At 28.3% G+C, this 18,372-nt stretch overlaps 1 protein-coding gene across 1 annotated transcript in view; it reads right to left on the reverse strand.

The window, feature by feature from the left end:
• Window positions 1-672: 672 nt before the first annotated feature.
• Window positions 673-18,372, reverse strand: part of LOC142326585 (uncharacterized) — a 354,985-nt gene continuing 337,285 nt past the window's right edge. The window contains exons 23-26 of the mRNA XM_075369170.1: window positions 11,084-12,525; window positions 9,231-9,366; window positions 1,466-1,587; window positions 673-907 (exon numbers count right to left, since the gene is read on the reverse strand). Of these exons, the coding sequence (XP_075225285.1) occupies window positions 673-907; window positions 1,466-1,587; window positions 9,231-9,366; window positions 11,084-12,525 (1,935 nt within the window). The remainder of the gene's footprint in view (window positions 908-1,465; window positions 1,588-9,230; window positions 9,367-11,083; window positions 12,526-18,372) is intronic.

An 18,372-nucleotide genomic window follows, 5' to 3' on the forward strand; every position in this document is an offset into this window, starting at 1 on the left:
TTTCATAAACAAGCAATTAATAGACGTTATATTATAATATAATTAATTAGTCACGTTATATTAATAATAGATCTAACTGCTTTCGTTAACATTTGTTTTTAATTTGAGTTTGGTTTACCATAAATTTTTATCATCATTTGTATTAATTTTTATAAAATGGAGCATTTTGCATGGAGTTACTCAGTACAGAAGTAAAATGAAGGGAAAATGTAAGCAATTTTTAAACGTTTTTATATTCTTGACCTGTGTATGACTGAAATTACTAACTGCAACCATTTGAGTAAATTATTATTGTAACATATAACAAAAAAAGCTAGAGAAAATCATTAACAGAGATATAAAATCCTTATTGGTATTATTGAAAAAACTATGACAATATTATCTAAATTTCAAGAAGTTATTATACCTATAAAAATACTTATATATAACATGTAGGTAAGCTTCTTTATGCACAGCATTATTTTATCATTTTTGCTAAAGTTATAATTTTCATTGTTATTGTTTTTTTTGTACCACTTTTATAATTAGAATGTGAATAAATAAAATGTGAAAGTACCTGGAACATTATATAAAACAATGAAAGTTGTCTTTACTTAATTAGTGATTAAAATGTATCATATGGAGGAGGAGAAGAAGAAGAAGGAGGGCAAGAATATTATTAATTTGAGCATACTAATCAGTATGTCCATTCCCAGTGATGGTAACTCTCCTCCAGCTTCTTTCTTCTGGCGGTAACAATGGTTCATCACTGACTGTTGCTCGATGCCGGGTGAGTCTCGCTAATCTTCCTCCACTATGAGATCTACGCATACATGGATTAGATCCTGTTTGTACTAACAGTGGTGTGGTCACTGATGACTGTTCCATCTCTCTCTGTTTTAAACTCTGTTCTAATCTTCTGAGGAACCTGTAACAAAAATGGGAAACTAGACAATTGCATACTTTCATATTCAGTCATGTACACACACACACACACATATACACACACATTCAAGTGTTTGCTCCGTTAATATCATTAGTAATACTTTTTTTTGGTTAATACAATGTAATATTTGTATGGTAGTTTTAAAAAAAATATGATTCCTGTATTTCTGTGAAGCCTTTATAGGATTTGATTACTGTCTTTGTGGTGCAAATTACCCCTCAAACTGGAATTGAACATTTTTTAAACTGTTTCATTAAGCTGTTCAACAGAATAAAAATTAAGCTATGGATAGTGCCAGATAAATATGGTAAAACATAATTTTACAGTATAGGTTGTTTTATATATATATATATATATATATAATATATTATAATAATATGTATTTATTTTATATATATATATATATATATATATATATATATATAATAAATATATATAAACATAAATAATATTATATTTATAAAACATAACTGCATGTAATAAACGAAAAGATGATATTTATATTATCCCATAATGAAACAGATATGTGTACGTGAATACCTTATTTGATGGCCAATAGTTCTAATTCGGCTGATCTTTCTTTGGCCTTTAGTTGGATCATCTGAACCTGTAACCTTTAAACCACTTAATGAAGATTTTGCAAGCATTTCACTGCGACCATCCTAAAAAAAAAATTCAATACTATTATTATAAGGTATTGTAATTTTTAATAAGGATTTTATATTTTTATATAACAGGTTTTCTCCTTAATAATCTATTAAGACACAATTAATTGGTTGAATTTGGATCAATAAATACAATAATAATAATAAAAAGATAATGCAATTTCATTTTTATACCCTTGCAATACTCCCATCATTGGTTTTATTAAATTTGAATCATACATTTAAATAAAATTTAATCATAAATTTGAATTATTCAAACACTCATGTATGCTGTAATATTGCACAGTCAGAGATTTTAACATTACTCGCTCTAATCTGCAGGCAAGTATAATTATATATTTCATCCTGTTCTAAAAATTTTGTCTTATTTTATAAGTAACATTTTAAAATTTCTATCTTTATATAGTTTGTTTGTTACATGTGTTGTGTACATTCACTTGTTGAGGCATGAAGATAATTTTATGTATTCTTTAAAACATGTAAGGAATGACCTATGCTAATTGTAGTTCAACTATATATACCCGTATATGGACACTATGAATTAACAACTATATATAAAATACATCTCATCAATGATTATTGATAGATCAAGAAAATATATACAAAATTTTCTTTCACATCCCAACAACAATTATTTACTTAATAATCCCCAAAAAAGAGGCAGAAGCAAATAGGTGGATAGTCATTGTAAGATCTTGTGATTATCAATTACATTTTACCTAATTTCATTAAAAACAAAAGATAAAGAAAATTTAAGTATCTTATGTGAAATACAAATTTCATCAGTTTTTTCAGAAAATAATTAAGTCAGTCATTTTATTTATTTTTCTTTATATACATTTGTGGTATGGTAACAAAAAGTAAATAAGGTGAAGAAAATACATTATGAGGAAACAATAAAAAATATAGCTCAATTATCTAAATTTGAAATAACAATAAAAAAACATACACACATTAACTACCAATATCATACGTCTAAATGGAAACAAATAATAAAATAACAATCAAAAATAATAAATGAAAAACTAGAAAATAACTAAACAAAAGCAGGGACACTACATATTCAAAAACTACAAAAATTTATAAAAAAATACAAATATATCACTGAAAAAGTATAGATAATGCTTAATCATAAGCAACTTAATAAATATATTTTAGGCAACTATTGGTGTGATACAGTTTATTGGCAATATTTTTACTATCACAGTTGTAGAATATAATGAGGGATCACTGCTGACCAAAAAGTGACCCTCTTCATTTTGTATTTTTTGATGTTTTGAGGTCAATGATCAATAAATTCTGTATCAGTTAAATTAATTCACTCTGTAAATTCATCTCAGTTGCAAAATTCTATTTCTATGGATGAATAATATCAGCGTATTATAAGTCTATTTAGTTGTTTACCTTAATAGTGATTTGACTTAGAACTGAAATTATTATGATAGCTTATATACTAAAATAACTTATATGTAAACTCTGCTTCTGAGAGAACGGCAACATCTGCTTTTTTAAATAATGATGGGTAAAGCTGTTACTTGATGAAAATCCATTATAACAAAATAAAAATAAAGAAACATAATCAAACAACATATTTCTTTTTTTTTTTTTTTGATCTGCTCTTTCATTCAGAGATTCCAATTTATAATCCTGGTTATATGTGCCATATTTTCACTAATCAAAACTTCCCATATATATCATATCTAATAGGTTGAAGTTAGGAATGTTATCTGGTTGTTAAAATCCTATAAATCCATCCACCTATCCAAGGAAAAACTGGAAAAAACAGGAGATAAAAAAAACCACATATGTACCCACAATAGACAATTGATTATGTGTAAACATTCTGTTTTCATTATTTTTTATTAAATAAAATGTCTTATAGAAAAAACATTAAAAATAATAACACTAAAATATTTTAAATTAATTATTTTATAACGCTTCATTTTCTCTATTCTATTTTGAAGCGAAGAAAAAAAGACGAAGAAAAAGGTGGGAAGAAGTAGAGGGATAAAAAGAGGAAAGTTTAGGTGGTCAAGAAAAAATATTCGTAAAAGCTTGTTATTTAATATTCTGAACATGTGTAACTTGAATTTTATTGTTACAGGTTGAAACGATGTTGGCATTCTTGAAGTTTACTGAACTCTGAGTTCTAGTGTACCATTAGTCAAATATTAACATCTTATGCTATTGATGATCACATCCATAATATATATGAAAATTTATCACCATAATATACATATCTAACCATACGAAGGATATCTATGCATAATAATAAATCTGAACGTTATATTTTCTCTTATGATTATGAGACAGTTTCTGATGATTGAAATGTAAAAATTTAGTATATTAAATAAAATCTTTTATCTATTTCAAACACTTTTATGATAAAATTGGAATGTAAAAAAAATGGTTTTTACGTTTTTCCTTTCTTATTTTGTAAAATTATCATTTCCTTTTTTTTCTTCTCCTAGTACAATATTTTATACATTTGTTGAGTTACACTTCGGTTTAAAAATGATTAATTTTATTAAAAAAAATATGTTTTTTGTGTTCTAAAAGGTTGAAATGTTGGTTGTGGATAAATTCTTACTTCATGTATCCTTATAAGAAACTGTACCTGAAAATAATTTATGGATGACTTAAAAACAGAGGTACAGCAGGGAAAACAGGAAAAATGATAAGGCAATGGGAAAAATTGCTGAAGATAAATAAACAAAAAAATGGTGTTTTTCAAGAAATAAATTATATTTTTGAATTAGCAACAGAGTCTAACAAGCAAACCAGGGCTAACATAATTTAATCAGTTCTGCTTTTCAGAGTGGTCGATGGATGAGGTGAAAAACAGGATTAGGGTAGGCTAATAGAAATCTCTTCCTAAACATTAGTCACTACTGCTTACTGTTATATTTATATGTTCTGGAATGGTGGAGGAGCTTATGTCTACCTCACACCTTCTTGTGTGGCAAATAGATTGTTTCAGGTCTAAAATGCATATATTATACTATAAAAAATATTAAAAATGCAGTATTTTAACTGAATTTTAAACTGAAACAACATCTATAGCGATGAAAATTGCATTGTTAATAAAGATTGATTGAAGTTGATAAAGAACTTTTCTTTTTTGTCTTGTACTATGGAAGAAAGTTTGTCAGATAAAAATCCATAAAAAAAGAGATAAAGTTATTGAATTCACAATTTACAGAAATGGGAAATAAATAATATACACCAAACAAAGTTTTGTTAAGATTAAAGTTCTAAATATGCTTTATATGAACTGGAACAATTTAATTGTTAGATTAGATAACTGTTTAATATATTTTAAAATTTAAATGAAATATTACTGTAAACATACATCTTTAAAACTGGTCTCAAATAAAAACTGAGGTATTGGAATAATATAGAGTTATTCAAAATAAGGAGCAGATTTTAAATATTTATTTCTAATGAATGGCAATAAATAGACACACAAATGATACATCAATGAATAGAGGAAAGTTCAAAGTTTTATTTTATGCATTTAACATGAGCACCATTTGTTATGCGACAAATGTCGAATCGGTAATCTATCTCTTGCCACACATAAATTATCTGTTTCCTGGTTATTGAATTCACTGCAGTAACAATTTGATTTCACAGATCTTGAAGAGTAGCAGGCATAGGTGGTACATACATAGGTGGTTCTGTCTTTTATGTACCTCCCACAGATAAAAATCACAAGGGATAAGATCTGGTGTCCTTGGAGGCCATTTAAGATGAACAAGATCATGTTGCCCACCTCTTCCAATTCAACATCCTGGAATTGTGTGAGTTGTGTCTTTTTCATGATCCCAAGGATGCAATGCCTGAAGTAACTGCAACTTATACAGCTTCAGATGCAGACATTTTTTAAGCACAGGCTATATCGTTGGTTGCATAATTGCAAGTTCCCTGCTCCCACTGCTTGTGGATTTCCTAGGGCTACGTTCAAAAGCAACTTGGCTATTCTTAACATTTTCATCTGATGTGCAAGGGGACCACTGCTTTTCCCTTTGCATATGCAACCATCTTTTATGAATTTCTTGTACCAATTGTAAATCTGTTCATGACGAGGTGGCTCTTTATTGAATTTACAATGAAATTCAAGCAGCACTGAAACAATGGATTCACTCCTTGTATACTGCAGCATACAAAATGACTTTTCCTGTGGCGTCGTCATTTTCTCGTAAATAAATCACAGCACTGCTGTAGGCATTGAATGGAATACTTAAAACTTTGATGTTTACTCTATTCAGTAATGTATCATATGTGTCTCTATCTGCTGTTTTTCATTAGAAATAAACATTTAAAATCTGCTCCTTCTTTTTGAATAATTCCTTGTAATAGTAGGGACAAGCTAATTTTAAATACAGTAAAATATTATAACAAAAATTAAAGACCAATTAAAAAGTAAAAAAAAATAATAATTTTTCAATTCTTTTCTAAATTTCAACTTTTTGAAATAATAATAAATTAAGAGTAATAATTTTTTTTAATTATTATTTTTTTATTGGATACTGCCTCCTAAAAGTAAAAAGGTTGAAGAAGAATCTAAATTGTATTATTTTTAACTTTTAATGAGTTTTCAAGATGGTTTCATTATTCTACTTTAGAGTTTATTTTATTAATATTTTTTTTAATTTTATTTTTAGTTAAAGAATGAGTAGATTTATAAAAAAAAAAAATACCTGTCAACATACATAAAAATCAAAAGACTTTTTTCAAATAATTTAAACATTTTTTTGTTCAGTTAGAAGTTAAGTTTTATAACTTCCATGAATGTTAGTTCTCAACCAGCTTTCTTGAGCTTTTCTGTAAAAGTATTATGAACCTCAGATTTATACGAGACTATGTATTACTGTGTTATAATTATGTGTTAAGGAATAATAATGAAAAACAAATAAAACTTATGTTCCTTGGTAATGCATGTTTTAAGTGTTCTTTGTGGTAATGGATATATTAAAGCTGTTGGGTATTCGTACCTACTGAATAAATGGAAGGATTGTGTTACAAGTTTAAAACTTTTTTCATGAGCATTAGATTTGAAATTTTTAGGTTAATTTTTTACAAAGTAAATGGAAAATATTTTATTATTGAAAAGTTATTAAATTTTGGCAGTAAATTTTATTGTGTAATGCCATACAAATTAGAATGCAGATCTACATAAACATTAAGTTGTTACATATTTTTTATGTTTTTAATTAGAGCAATATACTGCTCTGCAGAGTAGATTACTGCTTTACAAAGTAAGAAAACTTTATTATGCATTCATTAGAGCTGGATGTCTGGAAGAGGAATCATAGTATTTCAAGACTGAAAAGTGAGTAAGGTCTGATATTATTAAGGATTGATCTGAATTTGCTTTTACAATAATATTTTCTACAAGTACACCCAAAATACTACTCAGATTTGAGGATATTAAAATACTAAATACTTACTGATATGTTTACTACATTTATTAATAGAGTACTGAACAATTAAGTAGGAAAGCGACATTTATTAACAGAAAGTTATCCAATCCCAATATAAAAAAATACAATGTTTATATATGTATAAGTAACTGCACCTTTTTAATAACAGCTGAAATATCAGACTCCATGTTTCAACCACAAACCAAAACTGGACACTGAGAAAATAAGTAAATTCCATTAGTCTTGATATTAATAATATTTAATAAATTAGTAAGTTGTCTTAAGGCAGCTGCATCAGTGGCACTTTGATTTAGTCATTTCTATTTAAAGCTTGGGAGGCATAGAAAAACACCTATTTTATATCTGTCATAATTACAAAAAAGTCTTAAAAATAATTTTAGTAATTTAAATGGGCTTGCAGAAGACATTAATAATTAAATTTGCTATTGACTTCAGAAGATTATTTTACTATATAAAGATCTAAAGTCGCAGGTAAATATTACTTTACAATAAAAACGCCTCACTATGCAATGGTTGTGATGACATTAGTAAAAAGTATATCATAAAATGTTTATAAAAAACTTACTTCAAAATATTTTCAGTGATTTTTTTTTTGACTGTCCTCAGTGACTGGTGCTGCTGTTGTTACCTTGCTGGCACTACTGGGAATTTATTAATTAAATAGACAAATATTAAGAATGTGGTCGAAAAGTGTGTTGGATTTGAATTGTGACTTATTTAGTGCATTTTACTTGTGCATTTTTGAATTTTATATATTTTATAATATTTAAATATGTTAAGATATGGTCCTTTTTTGTATATGTTTGAAATATCAAGGTTGTCGTCAATGTTTGTGAATAAACGATTTGCATCTATGAAATGATTAGGAAATGTTCACTGATATGTGGTATTCTTAGCAAATTTTCTAAACTATTCAAATAGGGTGCAGTTTTAAACAGAAATACAATAAACATACAAAAGGCCTCCTCAGCAATATGTATAGTTGACAATTACCACCTATCTCACAAATAAAAATGATAAATTACTAATAATAATAAAAACCTTGATATTCCACACATACACAATCTTCACATTCACGAACATTATGAAATACATAAACATTTAAAAATACACAAGAAAAACATACTAGATGAAGAGGTACAATTCAAATCATACTCACTCTTTCAGATAATAGTGCAGAATCATCAGTCAATAAAAATCATTTAAAAGATAACTGAAAAAATTTTGAAGTAAGTTTTTAAAAATATTTTTTAACATAATTTGGTTAGGTATATTGTTAATAAAAGTTTAAATTTCAGATTGATGTAATTTCCTTCAATTATTTGCATTTAATATGCTAGACTAAATAAATTTATAGTCTCACTGTGTCCTTGATTGGTGACATACCTCATAAATTACAGAGTCGAATTAATGTTTGATATATTTTTTAAATTTGTTAAAAATTATTAAAAATTTACTATGTATAACTGATTCAAATCTGTGATAATATTTTCAAATATCACTTCCCACTATTTATAAAATAATGCTTCGATAAATTTCCATTTGTAGGTCCACAAATTACTTTTTTTTAAGTGATTAATTTTTCAAATTATTTTAATAACATCACTAGCCTGTTCCCCATTTTAATTCTGGCTAAATAAAACTTTTCCAGTAATAACACTTTTTTATAAAATTTTTGTTACATTCTTGAAGCAATCAAACATCATATCTCAATTACATATGATAAACTTTTTGTTTCAGTAGTAACATAAATAATAATGGTGTCTCAATAATAATATTGTTAATAACATCACTAGCCTGTTCCCCATTTTAATTCTGGCTAAATAAAACTTTTCCAGTAATAACACTTTTTTATAAAATTTTTGTTACATTCTTGAAGCAATCAAACATCATATCTCAATTACATATGATAAACTTTTTGTTTCAGTAGTAACATAAATAATAATGGTGTCTCAATAATAATATTGTTTCGATAGTAATGCAAAATGGAATCATTATCATCAAATCAAATTAAATCATACAATTAGGGGATTTAGAAAATTTTAGAGGATCACAAAACAATATGAAAAACTAAAAGAGAACTTCTGCCCCTGAAAAAAAATCAAATTTTGTTTCTCTGAAACAGTATCACATTATAATCAAAAGAGTACAATAAGTAAATTGTGACTAAATAAAATATTTTACGATACATACCTCTCCAGTATCTTCTCCTGAAGCTTCATTTGAAGGGATGTTTTTATTATCTTTACTCCATGTTGTATCAGGTAACCCCTGCCAACTTAATCTATCAGGACTTTTTTCTGTTGATGACAGGCACAGTGTCATATCCCTGTTTACATCAACCAATTAAAATTACTATATGATAACAATAAAAATGTAATACACACAAATAACTAAGAAAAAATAAAAGCATTAAAATGATGTTATTGATTGCTATACCTAAAACAGATATTTGAATATGAAGACAAGAATATGAGAGGTTATAGAAAATGAATTTCAATAACAATATATCTTGATGTCCTATAAAAGTAAAAGTTAACACTTACATTACAATCAATTAACAATGTTCCCTGAACCAGTGTTGAAGATTCTGACAGCATTTGTAACTAATTTCTTCCATTACAAGACATAAGGGAGAAATTAGCATTTGATCTACAAACCAAAAGAGAATTAAAATACACATAATATCATTTCTAGTAATGTAAACATAACAAAAAAACAAAAAAAACTAAACAAAAAGTAGTCTATAAATACGCCTCATTTTTAAAAATACAAAAAAATAATACAGGGAATTAACTTTGTTAGCAAGGATAAGGACCATAGCTAGAAAGGCAAATAAAAATTACCATTATATTTTGAAAAAATTTCCAACTGTTAACATAGATTTTAACTTGGTGTAAAATAATGGTGAGTGTTTTGTGATGGGACAAATTTACGTTTACTTATATGCAAGAAATCATAGAAATCATTCTGCTTTATTATCTAATATATTTTCTGCAGAATGTGAAATATATTTTCTGTTTACTCATTGAAATGGCTATTTTTCTATAATGCATCATCTTCACACACATCGGCATATATTGGGATAGATAGTTCTTACCAGAGATAGAAAGTTATAATAAGATAATTATTTGCGAATACAAGTCAATTTCAACATCTAAAATTTATCTCTATGTTAATATCACCTGTACAGTATTATTCAAATGGTTCATATTATTCAAATATATTAATTTACATTTATGATTAAAATTTATTCAGATAATATATTTTAACATGTATATCATCCATACAAACTTTCAAATCCAGAATAAATATTAATACTTTACCTGTCCTCAGTTAATGACAAATACCATCTCCTGGAAAATGGAAATCTGGTTATTCACTTGTTGGAATTGAAATATTTAAAAAAAACCAAAAAAAAAAAAAAAAATAGTGGATGGTTATATGATAACAATAAAAATGCAATACACACTCATGAATTTAGTGTTTTGTAAGAAGTTTAGGATAAATGCAGAATTGTAATGCAATTCAATATAACATTTGAATAGCTGGTAGATTTGATGTGTCATTTTATCTTTTTTTCTGGTGACTGGTAGGAATGGTGTTTTAGTGTCTTTTTTTCAGTTTTCTGGTTTTGATTACTCTTTATCAAGTGTAATGTTTTCTTTATATGATATATAGGTGAAATAGTTTATTTTCAAGCCACCAAACAATAGAGAGATTTAATGAGCTGAAAGGATAGAAGAATTAAAGGTTGTTTTACTCAACAGTGATTCAAACTGTAATTTTACAGGAGTTAAGAAAAATTATTTTGGATACAGTAGGCCTAAATAAGTTAGTCCCCAGGAATTAGAATTCTTTAAAGCCAGTTATGCAGCTTTGGACAACTTTAAGTAAAACAATTTTAAAAATGTATTGAAAAATTTAATTTCAATATAAATTTTCCATTGTAGGACTCAATAATGATACACAAGGTAGATGATATCGATGAGTGATAGATATTTAATTACATCTTATATTTAAGAAAAGTTTTAATTCGGACATACCTGATGGAATTGAGACTCTCTGATGAAGAAGAGGTTGTAGATGAAATGGGCGGTTGCTGTTGTGTGCGGGCTCTGCGTTTTGGGCTAGGTTTGTTGCGTGTGTTATGACGAGACTGTTCTACTTGTGCTTTACTTGGTACGTCTAATAACACTTGTGTTATACTATCTTTAGTAACATTTTTTGGTGATTTACTTCTTCTTCTTTCTTTTCTTCTACCGGACGACCTACGACTAGAAGGTACTATTTTACAGCAATCTGAACTAGCACAGTCATAAAGACCATCAGAATCAGTTAATTTACCATAAAACATGGGTGAAAATCGCCCCAATCCAGCAGTTTTGTCACTGAGCGGACTTTCACTTCTCGAACTAACCGGGCTGCAGTGTATATCGTTTCCACCTGGATCTGGATCAACAACTATGGAAGGCAACTGAAGAGTTACTTTATAATGTCTTGAATTGTCTAAACTGTCACCAACACTACCACATTGTCTCACTTTATCATTAGTTGGAACCATTAAACGATAACAATCTAAACCTGCCTCAACACTGGCACAATGTTTCACATTATGTAACGGTACTAGTAAATTTTTACAGTTTTCTAAATCGGACTCAACACTACCACAATGTCTTATATAGGTCTGCTGAGAAGGAGGGGAAGGTGAACCTAACAGAGTCTGACCAGAATCTAACAGTTCAGAACCAATAAAAACTTCTAACTCCTTTGCACTTTTTAAAATTCCATCTTCTATTTTTTCTTCTAAATGATCAGTTCCAAAGCCTTCATCATTAGATTCTAATTGTGGGTCATCAGACAGTGTTTCTGAATCAGATCTACCACGATGATGGCATCCCCCAGATCTTCCTCCATCATCATTTCCAGGTGTCCTAATAAGAGGAGAAGGTCGTCTGGTAGGTTGATGGTGATCAGATTCAGAATCCGGTGGGCACAAAGGGTTATTAGATCCGCAACGAGATGGACCCGGACTAGCCATCGAGCTATAACCAGATGAGCTTAAATTAGATTCAGAAGCAGTCCTGTCTGCACGTGAACACATAGAGAATGGACTAAGATAACACATCCCACCAGAGTTACCAACACCAGATTTGTTTGCTGGCGATTCAGAATCTGATTCGGCTTCACTCATACTACACGTAACGGTTATCACAGGCGGAGGTACTGGTAAATCCAATGACGTAGGTTTATCAAATTCTTTAAGGAATTTTCCCCGGTTTGATGGTTTTTCCTTATGAGGAGGTGGTGATCCTGGAACACCTAGTGTAAGTGGTTCTGGGTGTGTTGGTGAAGACTCTTGAATAGTCACAGTGGGAATTGGTGTAGAGAGACTAATTGTACACGGTAATGTATTTGCAGTAGAGTCCACGCCATTATCATCATGTGAAGCTGAATTATTACCAACATTTTGTCCTGATTTCCCAGTCTGAAAAAATACCTTGTTTTAGAAATCAAAATTTAATACAATTATAAACATTAACATTTAATTAAAAAAATATACGAAATCTATTATTATAAATCTTTTATTTTTATAAAATTGTAAACCTGGGTTCTTAGTTTGAAACTTATTCAGGGTTGGAAATTTCCATATGTTTTCACTGCATTATGACACACTAGCTTTGAGCTTATATGATGAATATAAAACAGTACAGAAAAAATAGCTTTGCATGTATAAAAGTTGGAAATGAAATGATATTAATGACTGTTAATTTATAGGATTACATTAGCATGTTAACCCTAACTAAAATTTCAGCTATCAAGACTGTCAGATTCTTACATGTATTTTAAGGATAAGTTAATATTAACTAATAACTTATCTTGAATGATAAGTCACATGATGATGTGAATGATGTCACATTACCATGTTTCATCTTATCTTTTTTTTTTTATTAAAAACTGTAGTTTTAAAAACTTATTATTTTTTTTAAAGGATATATTGTTTTCTGTTTTAATGGATTATCATAATATAAAATCAGATGTATATAACCATAACTGATTATATATAAATCTGTAATTAATTTTTATTAGACATAACAAAATATATCTATAAAACTATATTTATGCATGTGTGCATGTATATGTGTGAATTTATGTGCGTATGTGTGAGTTGTGTAGCCTACACAATTTATTTTTTGAAATCAATATTATTGTAATAGATATAAAAGAATTAATGTTAGAGTTCCATGACTAGTTCATATAAATTATTTCATTATTAAAAGAGTTTTATGACATAGTTTTATTCACTAGTTTTTGTAATTAATATTATTAACAAATTATTTTTCATTTTATTCATTTACTAATGTAAATTCCTCCTTTCATACTCACAATCAGGGGTGCACTGGTGTAGGAATGCACTGGAATGCCATTTGGGTACCTCTGGGAAAAATAAATGATTGGCCTTTCACAAAAAAAAAATTTAACTTAAAGCCTAGCCCATGTTTCATTTTAGTATAAAAAATAAAACCTGAATCATAAAAAATAGAGTGTACAAAAATGGTCTCTATTTTGGATATCTGTAGGCAAATTGCAACAAAATAAATCACTAAAAATCTAATTCACAAAAAAGTTAAGTATTTGATATGAAAAAGATAAGTTTTGCTTCTTATCAATATAAATATTGAGATGAATGCGCATTTTTCATAATATTGTCATGTAGCCAGCTGCCTATGTCTGTGGACCATATTCTTTGGCCTGCTAAAATACAAAATCATACTTCTGGTACTGGAAAATTTATGACAGCATTCCTGCTCATAAGACCAAGTGGTACATTAGTTTTGAGTATATTTTATTAGCAGACAAAGAATCTTTTCAACCCAGAAGGTGAAATTGAAAATGAATAAAGTAACAGGTAGGCCAAGAGCTCTGGTTTGGATAATTTGATTGAATCAGAGACACAATAGTTACAAAGGAGAGAGAGAATTAGATGTGATTGATGGATGAGAAGAGAAGGAGTCGTCATCCAAGATATTTTAGTTATCTTCTGTAGCCCTAATGATAAAAGACAATAATTTCTCTAATAATTTTTCTTCTTTTGTGTAGTTAGTATGTGGACTAAGTCCACACCATCATCGTCATCATCATTGTTGTATCATATCATTTACTACATTATTATTCCACATTTGGATTAATCCAATTGGGATTTATTTGCACAAATTTAAACTTCTTTTGGTTAGACCATCAAAAACATAATTTAAATAAGGAAAAGAGAAGAAGAAAGAGAAAAGGAAAAACAATTATCTTTGATGGTTTTCAGTTTCTTGAATTTATTCCTTTAAATTATTTAGTTCTTTTAGATATAATTATATTTTCATCAGCATGTTGTTACTATTGTAAATCCTCCATAAGCAAAACTTAGCATTAACACTTCTTAATAAATAAACATTTAACATCATTGTTAGGGTAGGCGTTCTGTAAAAATAGAATACACAGTTCTGAATATAATTAAATCTATATATTAATTTTTAATTGATTCAAATGTCCTATATATTTTGGTTTCAGGATTTCAATTATCAGAAAAAAAATTTACTGCTAAATCCCTGTAAGTTTAATCAAGAAGTAACCACCATATTTGTTTTTTAGTTAAACCTGAAGGAAATAAATTATGTATGTAAAAAAATACATTTGAGGTTAAAATAACAATCCAATCACAAACATTAAAAAAATTAAATGTTGAAAGCACTGTTGATGGTATTTTGACTGGATCTAGGAATAAGTTAGAAGAAATCAAAGATATCCTTTTAAGGGGGAAATTCAATGTCAAAAGAAATTAGAGCATAACTGTGATAATGAAATGTTTTGGTAAGGGCAGCAAGATTCTTTCTTAAGACAATAAGGTTATATTATATTGCAGGTCCCCATATTATATTATCCCCATTGAAGGTTTGCCTACGCTATATGGTTACTTGTATTTCCTATAGCAGGCAATTCTTTATTTTATGTTCTTTAGTCAAGTAACCGGAGATAGGTGCAGCCAGTCACACATACAATTATGGTGGCAGTTGCTGTGTTGGTTGAGCCACAGTGTCATTTACCTTCGCACCCCTTTAAAAAAACCCTTAAATGGTTTTAAAATATCTATCTGAAGAATATTTGCAAGCCCAAATCTACTGAATATCTAATTTACTACAGTCGGGTTTGGGAAAATTTACAGTAAGTCGTTACATTTTTTTAACTTCCTTCACCCCCATTTCAAGGTCAAAAAATCTAGAAATTGGTTTATTGACATGAAGATTGATTACACTCACCAAAAATCAGGTTGATTTCTTCATTTGTTACCAAGAAATTAAAAAAATAACAGAATTTAAAAAAAAATCAAAAATCCATTTTAACAGTTAATATCTGAATTTCAAAAAATGTAGAAATCAATTTTTAGATAGTTATAACCATCTTGTAACATTACGTCTCTTCCGCTTTGGCATGATTTTAGAAAAATAACTCAACGAATACCACCAAAATAGTAAATAAATAAATAACCCTTAAAAAATATAAGGGGATATTGTAAACGATTATAAGAGGGATAAAGTTCAGACACACGTTGCGTTTGACTGTCACGACAAAGTAAGATTATATCTCTAGGTCCTTTATCTTCATCAACCAGTAAAACAGCAACTTCATTAGTAATTGCAGCATTATAGCGACCTCTATGCTGATTAACAGGGAAATGATTAGGATGAATTATTAATTTAAAATCTTCTGCGTTACCCAAAGATGTGTTGTCAATATTGCATTTAAACTCTCTGATCAAATTATTATGTTCCAGCAAAACTTGCTGGAGTGCGGTTATTAGTTCCTTCTTCGAGTTTGGAGCAATATTAATACAAAGAGAAGTTTGATCAACTTCAGAAAGGAAGTAAATTTGTAAAAATTGTTGATTGACACCAGGTGCTGGCAATAAACTTCCTACGCAATGGTAAAATTGAACTTGAATTTTAAACGTTAGCATAAAATCCCCTTCTACAACTTGTTTGTAGAAACAAACAGTGACAAACTTGTTTGTCACTGAAAGAAGTCATCTGAAATAGTGTTGTATTTTCCAATATTATCAAGAAAATGTTTTGACAAAGGATGAGATCATAAAACTAAACTGTTGATTGGTTCTGGTAGCTCATTAAGTGTAGGAAGTGAAACTTTCCCACCAGAACAACACATTCCAGGTGCTTCATCTTGGCACTTTTTTGCAAGATAATGATTGCATATTTTAATCATTGCACCAATTTGTAAATCTTTACTATTAATATAATCCAAATGAGGACCATATTCAAAGGCAGATCTGAATTTTTAAAGTGGCTTTCCTATATTGTATAGCATCATAGAATAGTTCCTCATGGTCTTTCATAGTTTTATGTAAATGCGATGTAGACATTACCTCACATTTGTAGATTTTCTACCAATATTACGTCTCTTCTGTTTCGGCAAGATTTTAGAAAAAGAACTCAACAAATACTCCCAAAGGAAATAGATAAATAAATAAATAAATTTGAATTATCAAATATTTATCGCAGAACAAATACCGCCAAAATCATTCTTCATAAAAAATGATGGTGCGTGGGTTTGTTGGTCGTATGTACTCACATTTTTACTTTAGCTGCTATTGGCGCAGAGTGGACCAATGATGGTGTGCCACGTAGCTGCACATGGTTCCCTCCATGCTAAAAGCAAAGCTTTACTTTATGCTCTCTCTCGCTAGAAGCAGTCTGTTGTCAATTAATTTAAAAATATATTTTATTTAATTTCTAACCATAGATTATTTTTATTTATATTTTATATATTTGTATTTTTATTTACTTATTATTTATTAATTTTTGTTAATGTTTATAATCAAATATCTACTGCCTATCAATATATCATTTTACTATACGAGAAATCGAATGCAACTGCATTAACCTAACTACTATACGTATATCAAAGAAATGAATTAAAATCGTCTGATATTCAATAATTAACAATTATCGAAAGCTTATGCTCTAGTGATTAAGTAGACTGAATTTAGCGTAAAATGTTGGAAAGCCAATATACTACATAAAAAGTTGTTGCCAAAGCGCAACAAATCCGCCATCTATTGGAGAATCAACATACTATGTATGGAGACAGTGAAGCATTATCTTTTTAATGTGTTTTTTATTGATGTTTTTAATGTTTTTTCAAGATGAAATACATCTATAAACCTTCTCAGTTATGCCAAGAAACTTGGGTAAAAATTTGGTTGCGACTGATCAGGAGGTTTTTTTTATCCCGAATACAAAAACACTCTTCCTCTTTATATAATATTATAGATTATGAAAAGAAAATACAATAGATAGGAAACTGTAAAATTTTAAAATGTCAAAGGAAAGATGAAGTAAAGAAGGTATCAAAAGACAAATGTAACAAGAAGGAGAGCTTTATAAAAAAAAAATGTATAAAGTTAACACCAAAGATAGTACCTATTTTCTTCCATCTTTTGTATTTGATATTATGTAAGCATAAGTCTACAAGCAACTAGTTTTACTTTATTATTTTTTTTTTTTTACGAACAGTTAATTTATATTTCTGTTAACAGTTTTGATCCTGCAAATTATATTACAGTGTTAATATACTAGTAAATATAGCTGCATTTCTATAATTTTTTACTTTACTGAACTGAATTAGAAAATAAATAAATAAATTACACTGGATTCATTACTTTGCAATGTACTGATGCAAAAAACAGAAAAATTTTAATTTCTCCTAAATCTAAAAAAAAATGACAAAAGTAAATTATGAAAAAAATAGTTTTCATATTAGAACTGAACAAAATTTTTCATACTGTATTATTTTTTTGATTAAAGAGAAAAATTATATACTTAACCATAATTTTTTAAAGATAAAAAGTATATTTAGGATGTCCTAAGTGAGTGAATGTTATACCTTTGTTAAAATTAACTAGAAGTTCTATTGCCAATTTACAATAGATACTTTTAAAAGAATTTCCTACCAATTCACATAGAGTAAAATTAAAATATATCTTTATGTCTGTAGAGAACTGTCAATGAATTTTTAAAATACTAATTGAAAATCTGGTGTGAATTTTCTGCATCTTTTTATGTGTGCAAATAGTATGTTCTCAAATAACTTCAATGAACAGCTTCTAAATTATTTTTTGCACTTATTTAGTTCCTAACCCACCAGGTTGTCCTAGTGGTTAAGTCATCATTGCAAATCAATTGTTTAACAACTGATTCTTGATGCCGAAGGTTTTGAGGTTCAAATCCAAGTTAATAACTGTTAAGTTACCTTTATATAGACTTGAATACTT

The sequence above is a fragment of the Lycorma delicatula genome, chromosome 6 (genome assembly GCF_047948215.1).
Source record: "Lycorma delicatula isolate Av1 chromosome 6, ASM4794821v1, whole genome shotgun sequence".
Classification (NCBI taxonomy): Eukaryota; Metazoa; Arthropoda; class Insecta; order Hemiptera; family Fulgoridae; genus Lycorma; species Lycorma delicatula.